This window comes from Notothenia coriiceps, unplaced genomic scaffold, assembly GCF_000735185.1.
Source record: "Notothenia coriiceps isolate Sejong01 unplaced genomic scaffold, NC01 NC01_scaffold00000339, whole genome shotgun sequence".
Classification (NCBI taxonomy): domain Eukaryota; kingdom Metazoa; phylum Chordata; class Actinopteri; order Perciformes; family Nototheniidae; genus Notothenia; species Notothenia coriiceps.
In genome coordinates, this window is record NW_011333040.1 from 19,709,356 (window position 1) to 19,726,264 (window position 16,909).

The following is a 16,909-nucleotide window of genomic DNA, read 5'->3' on the forward strand; positions in this document are numbered from 1 at the left end:
CTATGTTCGTTTAGGGCGTACACACGGTGCCGCAAGCATTACGTTACCAGACCTTCCCACTTTGGGATGCGTTATCGTTTGAGGGCTCCGTTTCCGCGGTTCCGTTACGGCCTCGTGTGGACGAACCCTCCATACGATAAAGAACTATAGCGGATAACACCCGTTTCGTCTCCGTGTGGACGGGGCCTTAGTCCCCCTTTTTTCGTTAAAAATATTGCATGCAAATATAGTCACAGTCAGTGTTTAATGATGCCAGTGCTGTCCCATCATTGTCTCTTACTGGTCATGTACAAAACAGTTATTTGAAAAAACACTTTAAGTTGTAGTTTTCTCAACTAAATGAACACTGGTACACACCTGGCAGGAGAGTGCATGGGGGAGTTGGTTCGGGTCTTTTCCTTGCGGATGTCCTGGATCTTTCCTCCACAGCTGTCCCACTCCACACTCAGGTCCTCCACCTTCAGGTTCTGGTGGGCCGAACCAGAGTCCAGTTTGAAGTTGAAGGCTGCAAATAGAAAATTAGTCAGAAATGAATCCAAGGATCAGGGATAACCTTACGAGATGCACCATTTTGTTTTCAAGGGCTCCTCAACAACAAAAAGGCACAAAAACTTTCAACAAAAAAAACATAACAAAAAGAGAGTAAGACATTGGAAATGTGATAATAAAACAAACAAACGTTCAACTTAAACACTTCTAAGCTGTCAAGAGTCTCTCAATTGATAACTAACCAGAAAGATACCAATACATGAGTTAAATCATTGAAAATACAGTTGAAAATAAACTGTATCCAGTGGAAATTGAGTGTTAGTTATGAGTTATGACAAGACAGCCAAGAAAAAATCTGCATATTATTATAAACTAGATTTAGCCTAACATAAAACATCAGCAAATTCTCACCGTGGGTTTCCAGTGTGACCAGCTCAGAAAACTCTCCCGCCACGGCCTTGTTACACGCTCTCACTCTGAACGTCAAGTAGCGGGTGTCAAAGCGCAAACCTGAGAAAAACACAAGTTTCCTCAGTGAGTCAGCGTCATCAAAGTATAGTTAACAAACCCCTACACAGTCCTCCTCCTACCGATGAGTGAGTGCTCCATCTCCCGGATCCCCTCCACCACCATCCAGGGGTAATCCTCTCTGAGGCGCGGCGGCCCTTCGTGGTTTGTGCGCCGGTGCTCCAGGATGTAGTGTTCGATCTTGCTGTCAGGCTCCGGTAGAGTCCAAACTACCGTCACCGTGTTGTCAGACACCTGGCACTCTGACACCTGGATCTCTGGAGTGCCAGGAACTGCAGAGAGGAGACAGTTTGTGTTTTACAGGATGTATCGAACATCCACTTATGATGCAGCAGTTCACACAGACATCATAAGTTAAATCCTTCTCACAATTTGGTCATAGAACACAAAACTAGAGTATGGGGTGTTTTTCATTGGAGATAATAAGAAAAAAAGAAAATGTTAAGAAAAAAATTGGGCATCTTAGGGAAAAATATAAATGTTCTATATCTCCAAATGTTCCTCAAATTAAATATTCTGAAGTTTCATGAAGAAGAACCCTTTTTCTTTGCATTACAAATATTTCATATAGGGTATAAAACCAAATATCCTTATTTCATTTCTTGTAATTGTTATACTTAGAGCTACACGTTCAATGGTGTTTCACTACAGAAATAGCTAATGTGTAATTATACTTTATAGGTTTTTTTTGTCTGTGTTGCTGTCACCTTGTTCCCTGTTTAACTTTCGTCACCAGCTAGCGGCAGCAGACTGTTTGGTGCTCAACATGTGCGTGCATTAGCTGTATCAGAGAGTTTTTTCCTGCCGAAAAAGCTGCTAGCAATGAGACCGAGCCCTAAAATGTATACGTGAGATGTAAAAACCACAGCAGAAAAAGGTTAAGAATTCTCATACAGCTGCAGAGGTGGGCGACTTCCCTCTGTGGTTACAGAGCAGTAAGCGACCCCTTTCACATTAAATAAACTCATTTGACTGTCATGACATAATGAGCAGTGCACATTGAAACCAATTCAACACAAGGCTTGTTTGGATAGAGCTTTTGTTTTGCTATGATTAGACCTGTTAAAATGGACCATGGTTTAAAAAATAATGCAGACTGTGTTAAACCAAGGCAAAGAGGTCTGCGTGGTTGCAACTGATTTACTTTTACTGATTGGCCATTTTATTGTGATTTATACGTAACTACAGTTGTTTAGTACTTGTAGTGGAGCAACACATATAATTGTTCATTCTGAAATCAATTGGATGAAGTTTAAAGCAGCATAAAATGGACAGACTTGTGTGAATGTACTTCGTTACATTACACCACTGCTGTGGTCAGCATCTGTATTTATTTGTATTATAAGCAGAGCAAACCTGGGAGAAACTTGAGTCCCTGCAACACCTCCCTCTCCTGGCTGAAATCCACCATCAAGTGACTCATGTTGTCGCTGGCTTTAGCCTTCAGGGAGAGGCGAAAGGCTGGAGCCATTGTAACGCTGCGGACAAAGAGAGACACACAAAAACGCACAAACACAAGGAGTGGAAACAAGTTTTGTCTGTTATTTAACAAAATCAGAGGGAAAGCACAGGTGTTTCTAATATAAGGAAAGGCTTCTAACTAGACTTCTGGTACTACCACTGAGCTAATAAACCTAATAAACATTTAAAAACTAAGCTAGAGAAGGAAATCATCCAGGGAGGGGAGGGGAGCTGACACAGGATGGTACACACTGGAGAGGACAGTGGGAAACACAAACACAAAAGGCTCTCTTCTGCTATGCTTCCACAGAAAGGGTGTGGTGGCTACATGTCCTGAATGCATGCATGCTACATCATGAGAAGGCTACAGGAGGCTATGACAAAGGGAAATATATGACTGAGTACTATACCTATCCTTAATGTCTTTGGCCGCCTGGAGAGGAGAAGCAGAGAGGGGCAGGAAAAAGAGAAGAGAGATACGAGCGAAGAGAGAACTGAGTTGTAGCTCATCATGTTGTCATTAAACACAAGTCTCTGGTGGCTTTGTTAATATAACTGTTAGTGTCAAACTGCTGAAAAGACAGATTTAAATGTATACATGGACACTGAAATTCAACACCAGTGAGAGCTGTACTGTATCGTTAAAAGCTTTTAATCTTTATTCTTAATGCAAATGTTCAAATTCTGCCTAAACCCTGTATTTCCTGCACAGTTACAGATAACGTTTAGGCAACACTTATAGTATAGTATATTATTAGTATTATATTATTTGTAGAATTAGATTGCGTAGGAATTTTCCTGACTTCTCTAATCGGGACGATAATTTAAGAATCGTATTTTTTTTTTAAAAGGTGTAAACATTTCCTTATTTCATGTTTTTTATCTAAACAAATATTCTACTTCAAAACATATTTGCTGGCACTTAGCCTTTCAAAAGCATAATTTTCCCTGCAGTAGAAGACAGCTGGTTCTCCTGCTTGCACACAAAGGGAGGCACACAATAATGAGGAAAATTCATTAAAGAAATTTGATTTGATTAAAAAAACGAAATTACTCTTAGGACTAGATTTTTTCAAATTGAGGATTATGTTCAATGATTTTTTAGGGTGACGACATCATAAAATATGACGAGAGACATACGAAGCCTTCCATAAAAGCTTTAAATGTACATAATGGCCATTTGGTAAAGCCCTAGCACCATCAGTCATTAGCAATGTGGTTATAACAGGGAGCAGATGGGACAGAGTGACATCACGGTGAGTCAGTTACCTGATTGAAACCGTCTGTCTCGGAGGAGCAGAGCGTCTGATTGGCCAGCTCCAGCAGCTCCTCTGAACTCTCCAAGGCTTTGGAGCAGGCGCTCAGCTGACTCTGAAAACATCCCCAACCCACGGTCAAACAAAGAACATCCTCTAACTCTTACATGTTTGCCTTTCGTATAAAAGGGACTTCTGTGTTCGCTGCATCATTTGAGAGTCATGGCTAACTCCTGAGGCTGCAGAGTAACACTTTGTAGGTCATTATACATTCAATGGTATTTTGACTTAAAGGAAACTAATAATAACACCTTGTTTTCACTGCATGTGAGCTGGAAAATATGCTGTATTCAAGCCACAGAGCTCACCCAACCACGATGAAAATCAATTCAATTTTTAAATAAGCTATGTGAGCTCATGAGCCAATTTGATTACATTTGTTTTATTTTGATAATAAAATATTTCCCCAGATGATGTAAAAAAGTAATTAAGTTATCTGAAGAATATTTACTTTTCTTTGTGTTTTATTTCCTTTGTTTAAAAGTGTGTTTTCAGTCATTTTGAAAACGGGCAACAACTAAAGATTACTTTTATTATCGATTAACGTACCGATTATTTACTGGGTAAAAGTAGTCTTTCAAAGTGTTGTAAGTAGTACCCTTCACATTTACTCAAAGTCAAAGGTAATGTCTTGTTTAGTCTTTCAAATCCAAAATATATTAAGTTAAACATAACAGAGAAAAGCAGGAAATCAACCTATTTGAGGGGCTGAACACTTACCGTAACAGTTATCTACAATCAAAACAGTTTGCGATTATTTTCTGTACATCTGTAACATCATTAATCTGGTTTTGAAAACATATACTTTTTTGCTATCTGCTTATTTACATGACAATAAATGCCGATAACAGAATATGCTTCTCACAAGCCTTAATTTTCTTATTAAATAAAAACGAATATGTGCATGTTTGAGGAAATGCAAATGAAACAGCATCTACCTGTAGCTCGTATGTGCGGCTGGCTCTCTCCTGTTTGATGCGAGTCACCATGTTTTCCTTCATCTCGACCAGAACAGCATTCAGGGCGGTGAACTCAGACTCCAGATCCTCCTGGACCCTGTTCGTGTTCCCCTGGTGCCGCAAACAGAAAACAGTGAATACAGGAAGTAAGCTTTTCTGGAGCTAAATGAATGAACTGACTACTAAACTGTGTGCAGACAGGATTCAATTCTAGTCCAGCTATGTGTGATTTGATTTTACCTCTAAGTTCTCGAGGTTCTGTTTGAGGGTGCAGACGAAGTTTGAAATCTCCTCGTTCTTCATGGCCAGCGTGTGGGTGATCTTACGCAGAGATTCCTAAAGAGAAGACAAAATATATTTATGTTATAGAATATATAATATCAAAATCACTGCAGGGAAATGTAGAGCGTTACAGCAAAGGTGACAGTGCAGATAAAGCGCAAATATTAAAAGAGCAGACTGATTATATTAAATATAGACGCTTTCACACAAAAATCTAAATCAAAACAAATAAGTATGCACCCATGGAAAAAATAAGTAGCATTTTAGAAAGGTAAGTTGAACATATAAGAGATAACTGCATGCTAAATTAGTGAATTGCACATAATATAATAGTGACTGACTAGTGTGCTATTGTTGAAAGAAGCCAGATTAACATTAGTACATTGCAAAAGATTGGAGATAGCAGCAAGCATTCAACACTAGTTATTTCTGAGAAAAAAAGGAAATGTTATCCTTTGAGACTGGAAAATCTGTACAGTAATATTATCATCTTCAAAGACTGATTAAGCATGAATACTAATTTATTATCTAACCAAACTTGAGTGTTTCCTCTGTGGTGGAGGTTATGCTAATCAGTGTTTGGTTTAAGAGGACTCATGGAGGTTTAGGCGTTGAGCTCCCTTTTAGTCATGATTACATTGTGTTGATCAGACTGGATGGGATCAGAGAGGGATCTATAGTGTCACAGGGCGGGAGGACACTTCACGGGCGGAAGGATGCGCATTAATAATGGAATAATGCAGCTGAACCCATTGAACAGCCCACTTCAAAGCACTGGACATACACTGGGTCACATTATTACACGGATCACACAACTGATATGTTACCACTTCCGGTTATGTTTCATCTGGCACACAGTGAACAAGCCCATTCATACTGAAGGGCTGTGTAATGTTTGTTGATGCGAGAGGAGATGTGCCAAGGCCCCCACGACCGTGACTATAACGCTGATACACCGATAACACATCTCGGCATGCTCAAGACAAACCTCCCCTGCAGCCACACCAACATTGATTCAAATACAAAACACCACCGTGCAATACGAGTCCGTACCGCATCCACAAACTCCCAAATCCTGCAGCTTGTCCCTCTCCTTCCTTTGTACACTACGCCCTGCCTCAATCGGCTTCCCCCATCAGAGACACCTGTTCCTCAGGATCCGGCTCACCTTCTGGTCCCCCATCTCCGAAGCTCCGGGGCGGTTTTAGCCGCAAACACAGCCCGAATTTCTGCTCCGTCTTCTGGGTATTTAGCTTTATATGCACGGCGGAGCTGGTACTGATGCTGCCGGAGTGCAACGCATCCTCGGACGGACACCAACCACCAACGCCTTCGGGCCAGAGTGCGTATTGCGCATGCGTCAGCAGAGGATTCTGGGTGCTGGTGTTTCTGCAGCGCGGGTGCTGCCTTCAGGTACTGTCGGAGAAAAGGTGAATTTAAGATAATAAGATAAGATGTACTTTATTGATCCCATATTGGGAAATGCTTGCATTAGTAATTAATGAATCAACCATTCAGCCTTTCAATAACATATAATATACTTTGATACAACATATGGGTTTAAGTTATTTTTGTAAGGGAAACTTCTGTGTAGCAATGCAGTGGGAGTCACCGACTCATGAAGCAGACACGGGAAGAGCAGGACCTTTGATGTCAAACACTGATGGTTTATTTAGGAGCTTCGGCCGGAGAATTCACAAGTCCATGAGCCAGAGGTTCTGACTTCACGGTAGAGTTGCCACGTCAAATCTGAAGAACTCTACGGCCAGACCCATGTATTTAGCTAGTTCAGAGAGAATAATCAACATGCTGCATAACAACATAGAACCATAACACCTCTATCAGCTGACGCCAACAGGCAGGAACAGGGAGACAGAACACTGAGAGCACAGCAGCCAAGGTTACAGGTGCCTGTGCTCAGTCAGGACAGTATGAACTATGAACTGATAAACTAGGTAAAAGTTATGGACCTTGGAAAACATTTCCCCAACCATTTTCTTTCTTGTTTTTGTTGAAAATGACTTATAAACCTGACTTACGTATAACCCTGAGAACAAATGAAACATGTGTTGATTTTGTCATGACTCATGAGACACATAACATACGATAATAATGCAGACCCTAAATTGATTTGCCCAATTGGTGAGAATCCCAAACAATTGTCTATATAAATATGAATCAAATAATTCAAATATATATTAATAAATGTATACGTTTTATTAATTTGATCATATATATCATAAAATAATACAATACAATTTACATAACCCGTCTACGATTTTTATTTTAGCAAACACTATTCCAAAAAAATATATTAACCCTTGTGCATTACTTTAAAAGAAGCTTTGATGTTAACCACCCACTTTTTTTTGTGCACACAAAAGCATTTTACTCTGGGCTCAGCAGGAGACAAACTAAAGAGGGGCTTCCACATGTGGTAGACCAGGTGTTGGTGCTGCCGGATTTGGCACCCATAACTTTGTCCAGGGTGGTCGTACTGCAACCAAAATCACACTGGTGTTTGCTGTTCACCTGTAGTTTGTACACACACAAGCATTTTACTCTGGGCTCTGCATATATACTTTTTTTTAAAAATTATTATTCTTTGCCTTTCAAAAGCATTGCATCCTTATGACAACACGAAAAATAACTTAATGTAAGGTATTTATTTCACCCTCCCTTATAGATCCATGGGTACAAGTCCGGACTGCGGCTGTTTGTTGATACATTGATGTTGTCTTCTTCTGTTTGCTTTAATGTAAGCTACTTAGTTGTGCATTGCACCCACCGCCAGTAAATGAAAGTACTACAAAGAGCCCTGTTAATTATGTGCAGTTATTTCACAAGTTTTATTATATTTATTAAAATTACAGGGGTCCGGACCTCGGTGACCTCAATGGTGGGTACGGCCATGACTACAATGCCTACGTTCTCTCTGTTAGTCTGCAGCAAACTGTCTAACCATTACATTTTGTAGTGCTAATATGAATTCAACTCTTGACTATAAAGTGCATTTCTTACTAGATTTGAAGATTATTGCTGTAAGTTGAATGAATCCTAGGTGACTTGTCAAAAAAGTAAACAAGATAACAGTTTTTAGGATTATTTTAATTATTTTATATAAAGTAAAACACTAACAGCATTTAAGACAAGGCTGTAATGATTTGCAACCAAAATAAAACAAGTTCAACAAAAAAGATAAGAACACACAAAGAGACTTCAACTACCTTTGTTTGTCCTATTTTACCAATTGTTTAATAGTGGAAATATGGTAATTGTGTTTTCAATTTCAATGTATAAAGGTGTATATTCAAGCCACAGAGCTCACTCAACCCTAAGCTGCTGTTCCACTAAACTAGTGATTTGAACTCGTTTCTGTCCTTACATCTGTCTTTAGGCAGGACCTACTTTCTGTGTGAAAATGAAGTTGAGGTTTCAGAAGTTATACACCCCCCCCCCCCCCCCACTGTACACTCGAGATGTTTGTTCTTGTGGCTTCACTTCACCGTCATGATGAAAAGATAAAACACAGACACTTAATATCTTATGTTGCATCATTCAGAAATCACAATCAGGTTTATTGTCAAGTTAGTTTTCACATAGAGGGGAAGTGGATTTGTGCATGAAAATACAGAATAGATAGATAGGTACTTTATTTTTCCAAATATTAATTAATCTATCCTGTTTAAGATTTTAAATAATATATAAGAGAATAATTACTGCAACAGTCGAAAAAACATACATACAAAAATTGATACTAAAAGAAAGAAAAAAAGGGAGTTGAAGACAGGTTTATGCTAGATATCAGAGTAAATCAGTACTACATAGATTTAAGATGTTAGAGCAACTAAGGACAGTTTTTTAAAGAGGCCTTATTTTGCTTTTGGGGTTTTTTCCTTTTCCTGTAGTGTAGGTGTTTGTCCATGTAAATGGTCTGCAAAGGCTACAATCCTAAAGAGTTTCTCTCCAACACAACCGCCAGTAAAACACAGGTCACATTGTTCTCTAATCTTTCTTTGTCTCAGCTGCATTTTATTGTGTAGTTTGCGGTTGGTAATTGGTTCTCAGTTGTGTCTTGTCACAGGAAGCCAAGCCCTCCTTTACTTTCAGCCCGATGTGGGGAAATGTGTTTAGCACCCTTGCCCCAAAACCCACAAGGGTTTCAGAAACCCGTTGTGTCATCAATTTATGCCCAGCTTTTCTTTTCATAATGCAAGTTGGCACTTGCATATGCATCCGATTGAGAGATTCACTGTCTGTTCCCAGTCAGTAGAAGTGCGCCTTCAGCAGCATGTGCTTATTTAACAATGAGGAAGCAGCAGAACTTTAAAGTAGCCTACTTTAATTCAACGCAAATTAAACAACAGTGCAGTACTGTCATGGCGTCTCTTTTCTTTTTAAAAGCCTACACTACTTTCCATTTCTTGTTGTTTTTATAACCTCCACAGCAGACAGTCCCCTCGTCAGTCAGTAACTTGTTCTCAAAGTAAAGACGCCTCCTCCCACCCACACAGGTTTTTTGAAGCGCTGTCTAATGTTCACAGGCAGACAGCAGAGACAGGATGAGACTGAGAAGAGGAAGACCACCTCACACATAACGAAATGGAAATGTGGCTGAAACGGACGACTCTGGTGTTGCTGGCAGGTAAGAGTCAAGATAACAGGCAATACACAGACAAATAACTATGAATACATAACATGAGGCTGAGAGATTAATGAATAAACAGACAGAAATGTCAGGTGTGCTGAGCTAGACACATTTGTTTGTATAGCTTCTTTGTAACTGGCTAACTGGAAAAGAGATAAATGTTCTTTACATGAAGTTTACAAATGTTTACATTTAAAAATGTCTCAGATCTGGTCATGTATCTATGTATCTATCAGAGTTGAAAGAAGTACTTAGATTATTTACTTAAATAATGTAAAAATACTCAGTTACAAGTTAATGTCATGCATTCAAAATTGTACTACTAAAAAGTACTAGCATGAAAATATACTTGATAAGTACCAAAAGCAAAAGTACTCATTATGCAGAATGGCCCATTGAAGCACCAGATATATTTGAGATATTGTATTATGATTATTGATCAATGACATGTGCATCCCTTCAATGTAGCATTTGGTAAAGGTGTATATATATATATATATATATATATATATATATTTCTATCTTTCTATCTATCTATATATCTATCTCTCTATCTTTCTTTACAGTGGCAGCTCTGGTGGTATCAGGTAAAGATGTGATTATTCAAACACAAAGGAGAGCGGAAGTTCCTGCTGGTTCCTCTGTGACTTTCCTCTGTCCTGTGACTTCCCCCTGCCATGGGACACTCAAAAGATGTCGTCTGGAATGGTTCTTGAATCCCTCTGGACCTTCATGGGATGGCGCACACAAATTATCAAACGACATCTCCAACAATTCTGAAAAGTCCTCCACCAAGGTGTCCAACAAAACAAAGCAGGACGTTGAAAAACAAATATATACTCTGATAAATGCAACAAAAAATGACACCGGATGGTACTTTTGCAAACTCACCATTGAGATTCCCGTTTTGAACATTATCAAAAGCAACGGAACAGAATTAGTTATTAGTAAGTATAACTTGTTAATGATAAAGCTGGTGACACTCTACTTTAAGTCCGCCTATTCAACATGTATAAACCGTAGACAAAAATGTAATGAATTATTCATAACAGACTATAATGACTATTGTTGTACACATACGGAAATGTGCAATTATAACATCTTCTCATCCCATTTTAAATGAACTGTTTTTCATTATCTATTCATACACCAGACTAGGTGCCGTATTATTATTATATTGGTGCCCACAGCAGGAGTAGTTAATAATAACGACATTATAGTGTCTTATAAACCATTTATAACATGTTAACATGCTGCTTATAAATGCTAAATAGAGGTACATAAAGAAAAGTGTTGCCATAAAGCTAAAGTTAAGGGATTTCTTTAGCTGTTCTGGCTTGCTTTGACTACATAAAAGTATAATTTCCTTTTCTCTGTGACAGCGGAGAGCAAGGAACTCACAACATATCCGTCACTGCCCAAACTGACGGGTAAACAAGGTTTGTTTGTGTGCATGCATGAATGTGTGTATGTCCATATGTATGTGTGTGTGCATGGGTCTGTGTACGCAGGGTTGGGTCAAATTACAGTTTGTTCCTGAATATAAGTTGGCAATTTTTGTAATTAGTAATGGTCTTTAGATTGGATTATAAAAAAAAAGGTTTGAATCTTATCTGAAACATTTCGTATAACTTTAAAAGAAATACATAAAAAATACTGCACTTTATACAAAACTAAGTTTAAACACAACTAAGTATTTCAAATAATATTTATATAATACTGGGTTGCTTAACATATAATAACAATCATAATGATTATTTAATTTATATTATGTATTAATAATCTAAATCTGCAAAGAAGCTAGTAACACAAGACGTTAAATACATGGAGTGGAGTAAAACGTACAAAATGCAGTTGCGTAAACATATTATTATTATATATATTGTATACATTTTTTTTATCTAATCTAAATTATTTTATACGACTTCAAAATAAAAGACTACAAATTAATTAAAACAATTGAGGCATCCATTACAGCTTAGTTCTACAAATATAATTTTTTTCCTCATTAAATAAAGCAAATTCAATGCAAAATAAACAAATGTTCCATAATTGAAAGATTAAAATATAATTAAATGATTCTTGACATTGTAACAATAATGCAATCCAGGCTGATTATAGTGACTTTTAATTTGTTTCCAGGTCATCTGTTACTAACCAACCCTGTATATACCTATAGCTCTGATGAAGAAAAATGCAGCTTTTTCTGTGCCCTGCGAAGCCTGAGCTTTTATTCTGGTAAACATGTATTGTTGTTGTGCCCATTGCTCTGAACTGACGAGTGGGTCATGACATCTGAAGTGAGATCAACTGTATTCCGTGATGTGTGAACTTCTGCGCTCACAGGTGTTATGTTGTGGTTCACACTTTAAAACTCAACCCTTTCCATGCTTTAAGTGATTTCTCTCTAAAGGAAGTTATCTCAGCCTTATTCTTGTACATTGGCCAAACACTATATTGAATATGATAGGTAAAAGTGCCCCATTTGCTCAGGTCTTAAAGGTCCCATGTCATGGCCATTTCTACTGATCATAATTCCATTGTTGAGGTCTACTAAAATAGATTCACATTATGCAAATGTCCAAACTCACATTGGTTTTCTCATACAGCATCTCTGTATAGTATGTGTATTCACTCTCTGTCCTAAACGGCTTGTTGGAGCTCCTGCCCCCCCCCCCTCCTCTCCCTATGAGCCCACTGTGGTCTGATTGGTCAGCTCGCCCACACTGTTCTGATGAGTCTACCACCGTTACAGCGGAACATCAGTGATCATGTTACAATGTCGTTAGCAACCAGAAAATGACACCAGCAATGACAAACAGATGAGAATGCTGCGTGGGGTCTAGGTGCCGTGTTGGCGGGACGTTGCAGGACTCGCTGCTGGAGCGGACAGTGTGAGCTGACTTACTGCCTGGGCCCAGGCCGAGCCCAGGCCGAGCCCAGGCCGAGCCCGAGCCCAGGCCGAGCCCCGCCTCATCTCAGGCTGAGTTCAGGCTGAGAAATCCGCGGAGCTGCAGCTGAGAAAAGACTGTGTTTGTGTGAGGAAGTCGTTACGTCACTATACCCAATACGTCACTGAACTTACTACACTATAAGAAGAAAACAATGGAAAAAGAAAAATCTACAACGAGGCGTTCTGGGGCAGCATATAGGTATTTTCTGTGTTAGAGTTTTACTCGCTACAGGGTGTACTTTGAGGGTTTGTGACCCTGCAGACCGTTTAGATGCATAACAAAAACGACATACTGTAACACACAAGGGGACGGTTAATAACCGGAAAAGCATGACATGGGACCTTGAAGTATCTAGTCGTACAACATTTTAGATGACGTGAAAAATCATACTTTTTTTTACTATTGAAGCGAAAACACTTCCATTGTGATTATTAATTATCATCCACATAAAGTATAGTTTCACACAGTATATGTGAGCATGTCTTTGACATTTAAAGCGTTTGCAGATACATCATACTTTATTTAGTCTATAGGCTATTTTTTTTCTCTTTAATTCTAAAATATAATGAGATTTAAATAGATAATATAATCCCATGTGCTTTAAGACTAACTAAAGTATAAGGGGAAACAAATGCAGAAAAGAGAACAAATCTTAGCTGTGGGCAGAAATACATTAACGCTTTACTATTAAGATTCATTGTGTTTGTAAATGTACTTACACACTTAGATAAATTGACATGATTGTGATCACATATCATAACAACGTTTTTCTCTTGCAGCCACCGTGTCCCCCATAGAGAGCCTCCCTCTCCTCGACCTGTGGATGTGGATCTCTTTGGGGGTTTCTACTTTCATCCTGATCGTCCTGCTGGTCGTGTGTTTGTTGCTGAGGAGAAGACATCGCAGAAGCAGAGGTACCCATCTTATTTTTAAATATATGATCATGTACCAGTCGTGTCAAACTCAATTTCACTAAGTGCCTCGTGCAATGGGAAGATGAGAATCACAAGAAGGGTCGCAAAAATGTTGTTTATTGACATGCTTTAATTCATTTAAGTGAATATGTTTTCTCAAACTGAGTAAGCATGATCACATTTGTATGAAAAAGTAGAGCTGCTAGCATTGTAATACTAATAGTAATACCATGTAAACACCTTTCAGAATAAGTATCTTTGCCCAGTTAGCCTTTCCTGTCCGGCAGCTCACATACCCACATAACTTAAGAACATAATATCTCTCCAGTCTTTCTCCACATCTGTCAAACACTGGCTACTGAACAATCAAACATGCTGTCATTACTGAGTAGGGTTATCATTGTTTTTCTAATTGTCTGTGGCTATTAGCCTTCATCTTAGCTTATGTATCTGTATGTATGTTGTTGGGTTTGTATAAAAGGGCCCATGTGATTTAAAATGGGCTGCAATTGTGCTTAGATGTTTGTATTGTCCTGATGGGTTTTTGCCTATGCGTATGCTCGTGTGTTTTCTTCTTTATTTGAGTGCTGAAATGGTGCTCATGTGTTTTTTTAGTTCTTCACTCTTCTTATGTTTCAGTTCACTCTTCACTCGCTTTCTTTTAATGTCATCAACCTGCCAGGGAACGTGCTGTGACTTTATCCGGCACATTTACATGATGGACTCAAGTGCCACATGTTAATTTAGTGCATTGTCTATTTCTTAAATAAATAAATACAAAAAAAAATTTAAAACACAAATTTCTGATGCATGTGTGATACAAAGTTCTTACAATTTGGTCCAAAAAGAGCTTGTAGAAAAACATTATTTATAAACATTCCTTACCACCACAGCATTCAGATCACGTTTCTCCCCCAGGCTTTAATATTACAAGTCAATGGTTGTGTGAGACATTAATTAAAAAATTCAACGATCAATAATAATGTAGTTTACATGCTCCATACAGCCTAGCCTGTAGACACATAAGGCAATCATCTGTACTACACATACATTACAAGTGAACGTTGAAGTCAAGCAGATCTCATATGCAGCTTGTTTCGTGGAACTAAATATGACTCATGTGTGCTATCTAGCTACATAGATTAGCCTATTTACAGACATCCAACGTGTTTTCTTTGAAGATTATTCATTTATATTACACTGGTCTTAGTTTTTTGTGATCTAGACCCAGCTAACATCTAAAGATTGTAAGAAGATCTGTAGGCAGTAGAGGCTGCACGTGATGATGGCTGCTCTGACAAAAGAGGTCAAGAACAGAGAAATAAACGCTCTCACAGGCAACATCACTAACTTCAAAGATGCTCTAAATCAGGGGTGTCAAACTCAAGGCCCGGGGGCCAAATCCGGCCCGCAACTTCATTTTATGTGGCCCGCAAGAGCTTGCAAAGAATATATTATACGGTTACATGCCGATTTACAGAAGCAGGTTGCCCACATGTCCCACAATGCATCTGATTTTGTGACATGCACACTGAAGAGACTTGCAATTATTTGCCCTGGACTTCTGCTTTCAGACGTACTTATTTATTAAGTTATTGCCCTATAATATAATAATCCAATGCAGTGGCAATAATGTCATATACTGTAAAACATTATTTTATGTATATTATGTATTTATATATGTATATTTATATAGTTACAACCGGCCCTTTGAGTGCAACCATAAGGCTGATGTGGCCCGCGATGAAATTGAGTTTGACACCCCTGCTCTAAATGAATATTGATTTGATTGTTTAACAAGAGAAATGTCTTAGCTTATGTCTGAGTGAGAGAAAAAAAGACAGAGAGGAAGCACTCTTCACGTCGCAGCAGGTAGTTGTATCTCATGGCCGGTGGATACAAACTGAGTAAGCAAGTGGTTTGTGTGGTTTTACTGCACAGTGTGACAATCTAAACCATCAATGTAGGACAAACGAGACAGCATGCCTAATGCTGTGTGGTTTAACATGCACAAATGTTTTAGTTTTGAGAACAACAGACCACAGTCTCGAAAGGCAAGAAGTCATTTTGCAAAGCTCAGTGCGCGAAATTTTTTTTGAGATTTGGTCACAGCTGACTGACCCATACTGAGAAAATATCTCCATACATACATGCAGAAGAGACGCAAGCAAAGCTGAGAAATCCCCACACTGCACCACCCACCACTTTTGCTGCTTAGCCATGTAGACAATTCACCTGAGAATTATAACTCACAAGTCCTCATTTCTAAAGCAAGAGTGTGAACTGAAGACAGCCAAGGTTTCTCATCTCAATCCTCAAATGATTCATCACAAAAATGTCACAGGGCTGAAACTATGTTAATGAATTCCTTGTCAAGCAACTATTTTGTTAATCAATTCATTGTTTGAATACATTTTAGTTGAGTAAAAACAGTGTTTCTCTCTGTTCATTGAAAAATCCTAATTTTACATCCTAATCCTTTCTGCCAATTTGACGTCATTCAAAACACCCTCTGGTCCAATAGAAGACCATTTCCTTTTTGCAAATTTCCCCTCTGTGGGACTAATAAAGGTATTCTAAATCGAATATCATTGGGTGTGGTATGTCAGCCTGGACACTGGAAAGCAAGGACATACAGTTGCAAGAAAAAGTATGTGAACCCTTTGGAACTACCTGGATTTCTGCATAAATTGGTCATAAAATGTGTTCTGATCTTCATCTAAGTCACAACAATAGACAAACACAGTCTGCTTAAGCTAAAACCACACAAACAATTATATGTTTTTATGTTTTTATTGAACACACCATGTAAACATTCACAGTGCAGGGTGGAACAAATTATGTGAACCCTTGGATTTAATAACTGGTTGACCCTCCTTTGGCAGAAATAACCTCAACCAAACGTTTCCTATAGTTGCATATCAGACCTGCACAACGGTCAGGAGGAATTTTGGACCATTCCTCTTTACAAAACTGTTTCAGTTCAGCAATATTCTTGGGATGTCAGGTGTGAATCGCTCTCTTGAGATCATGCCACAGCATCTCAATTGGGTTGAGGTCAGGACTCTGACTGGGCCACTCCAGAAGGCCTATTTTCTTCTGTTGAATCCATTCTGTTGTTGATTTACTTCTGTGCTTTGGGTCGTTGTCCTGTTGCATCACCCATCTTCTGTTGAGCTTCAATTGGTGGACAGATGGCCTTAAGTTCTCCAGCAAAATGTCTTGATAAACTTTTTTCCGTGTCGTGTGGTTGTAGTTTTGGAGTAGGGTTGACACTTCATACCACCTCCCTCGTAGTACCAAACCCCGACGAAACGACGGAGTCCCGGACCTGTCTAACGGTAGTAGCTGCCTTTTT

General features: G+C 38.8%; 2 protein-coding genes across 4 annotated transcripts in view; one reads left to right on the forward strand and one right to left on the reverse strand.

The window, feature by feature from the left end:
- Positions 1-335: 335 nt before the first annotated feature.
- Positions 336-6,189, reverse strand: fsd1 (fibronectin type III and SPRY domain containing 1). Its single transcript, XM_010778784.1, has 9 exons — positions 6,089-6,189; positions 4,994-5,089; positions 4,733-4,864; positions 3,748-3,849; positions 2,889-2,911; positions 2,374-2,495; positions 1,080-1,289; positions 901-999; positions 336-505 (listed from the first exon to the last, which is right to left on the reverse strand). Exons 2-9 carry the CDS (start codon positions 5,054-5,056, stop codon positions 336-338), a joined length of 921 nt encoding a protein of 306 aa, XP_010777086.1. The 5' UTR covers positions 5,057-5,089; positions 6,089-6,189.
- A 28-nt stretch (positions 6,190-6,217) lies between these two features.
- The window catches only part of LOC104948158 (uncharacterized), a 14,236-nt gene continuing 3,544 nt past the window's right edge, over positions 6,218-16,909 (forward strand). The window contains exons 1-5 of one of the 3 annotated variants that reach the window (XM_010774329.1): positions 6,218-6,448; positions 9,580-9,680; positions 10,250-10,630; positions 11,066-11,122; positions 13,417-13,551. In XM_010774329.1, the coding sequence (XP_010772631.1) occupies positions 9,638-9,680; positions 10,250-10,630; positions 11,066-11,122; positions 13,417-13,551 (616 nt within the window). In that variant the 5' untranslated portion in view covers positions 6,218-6,448; positions 9,580-9,637. Of the gene's footprint in view, positions 6,449-9,312; positions 9,681-10,249; positions 10,631-11,065; positions 11,123-13,416; positions 13,552-16,909 lie in introns of those variants that run through there. The other 2 variants (XM_010774323.1, XM_010774334.1) reach the window with 2 other exon arrangements.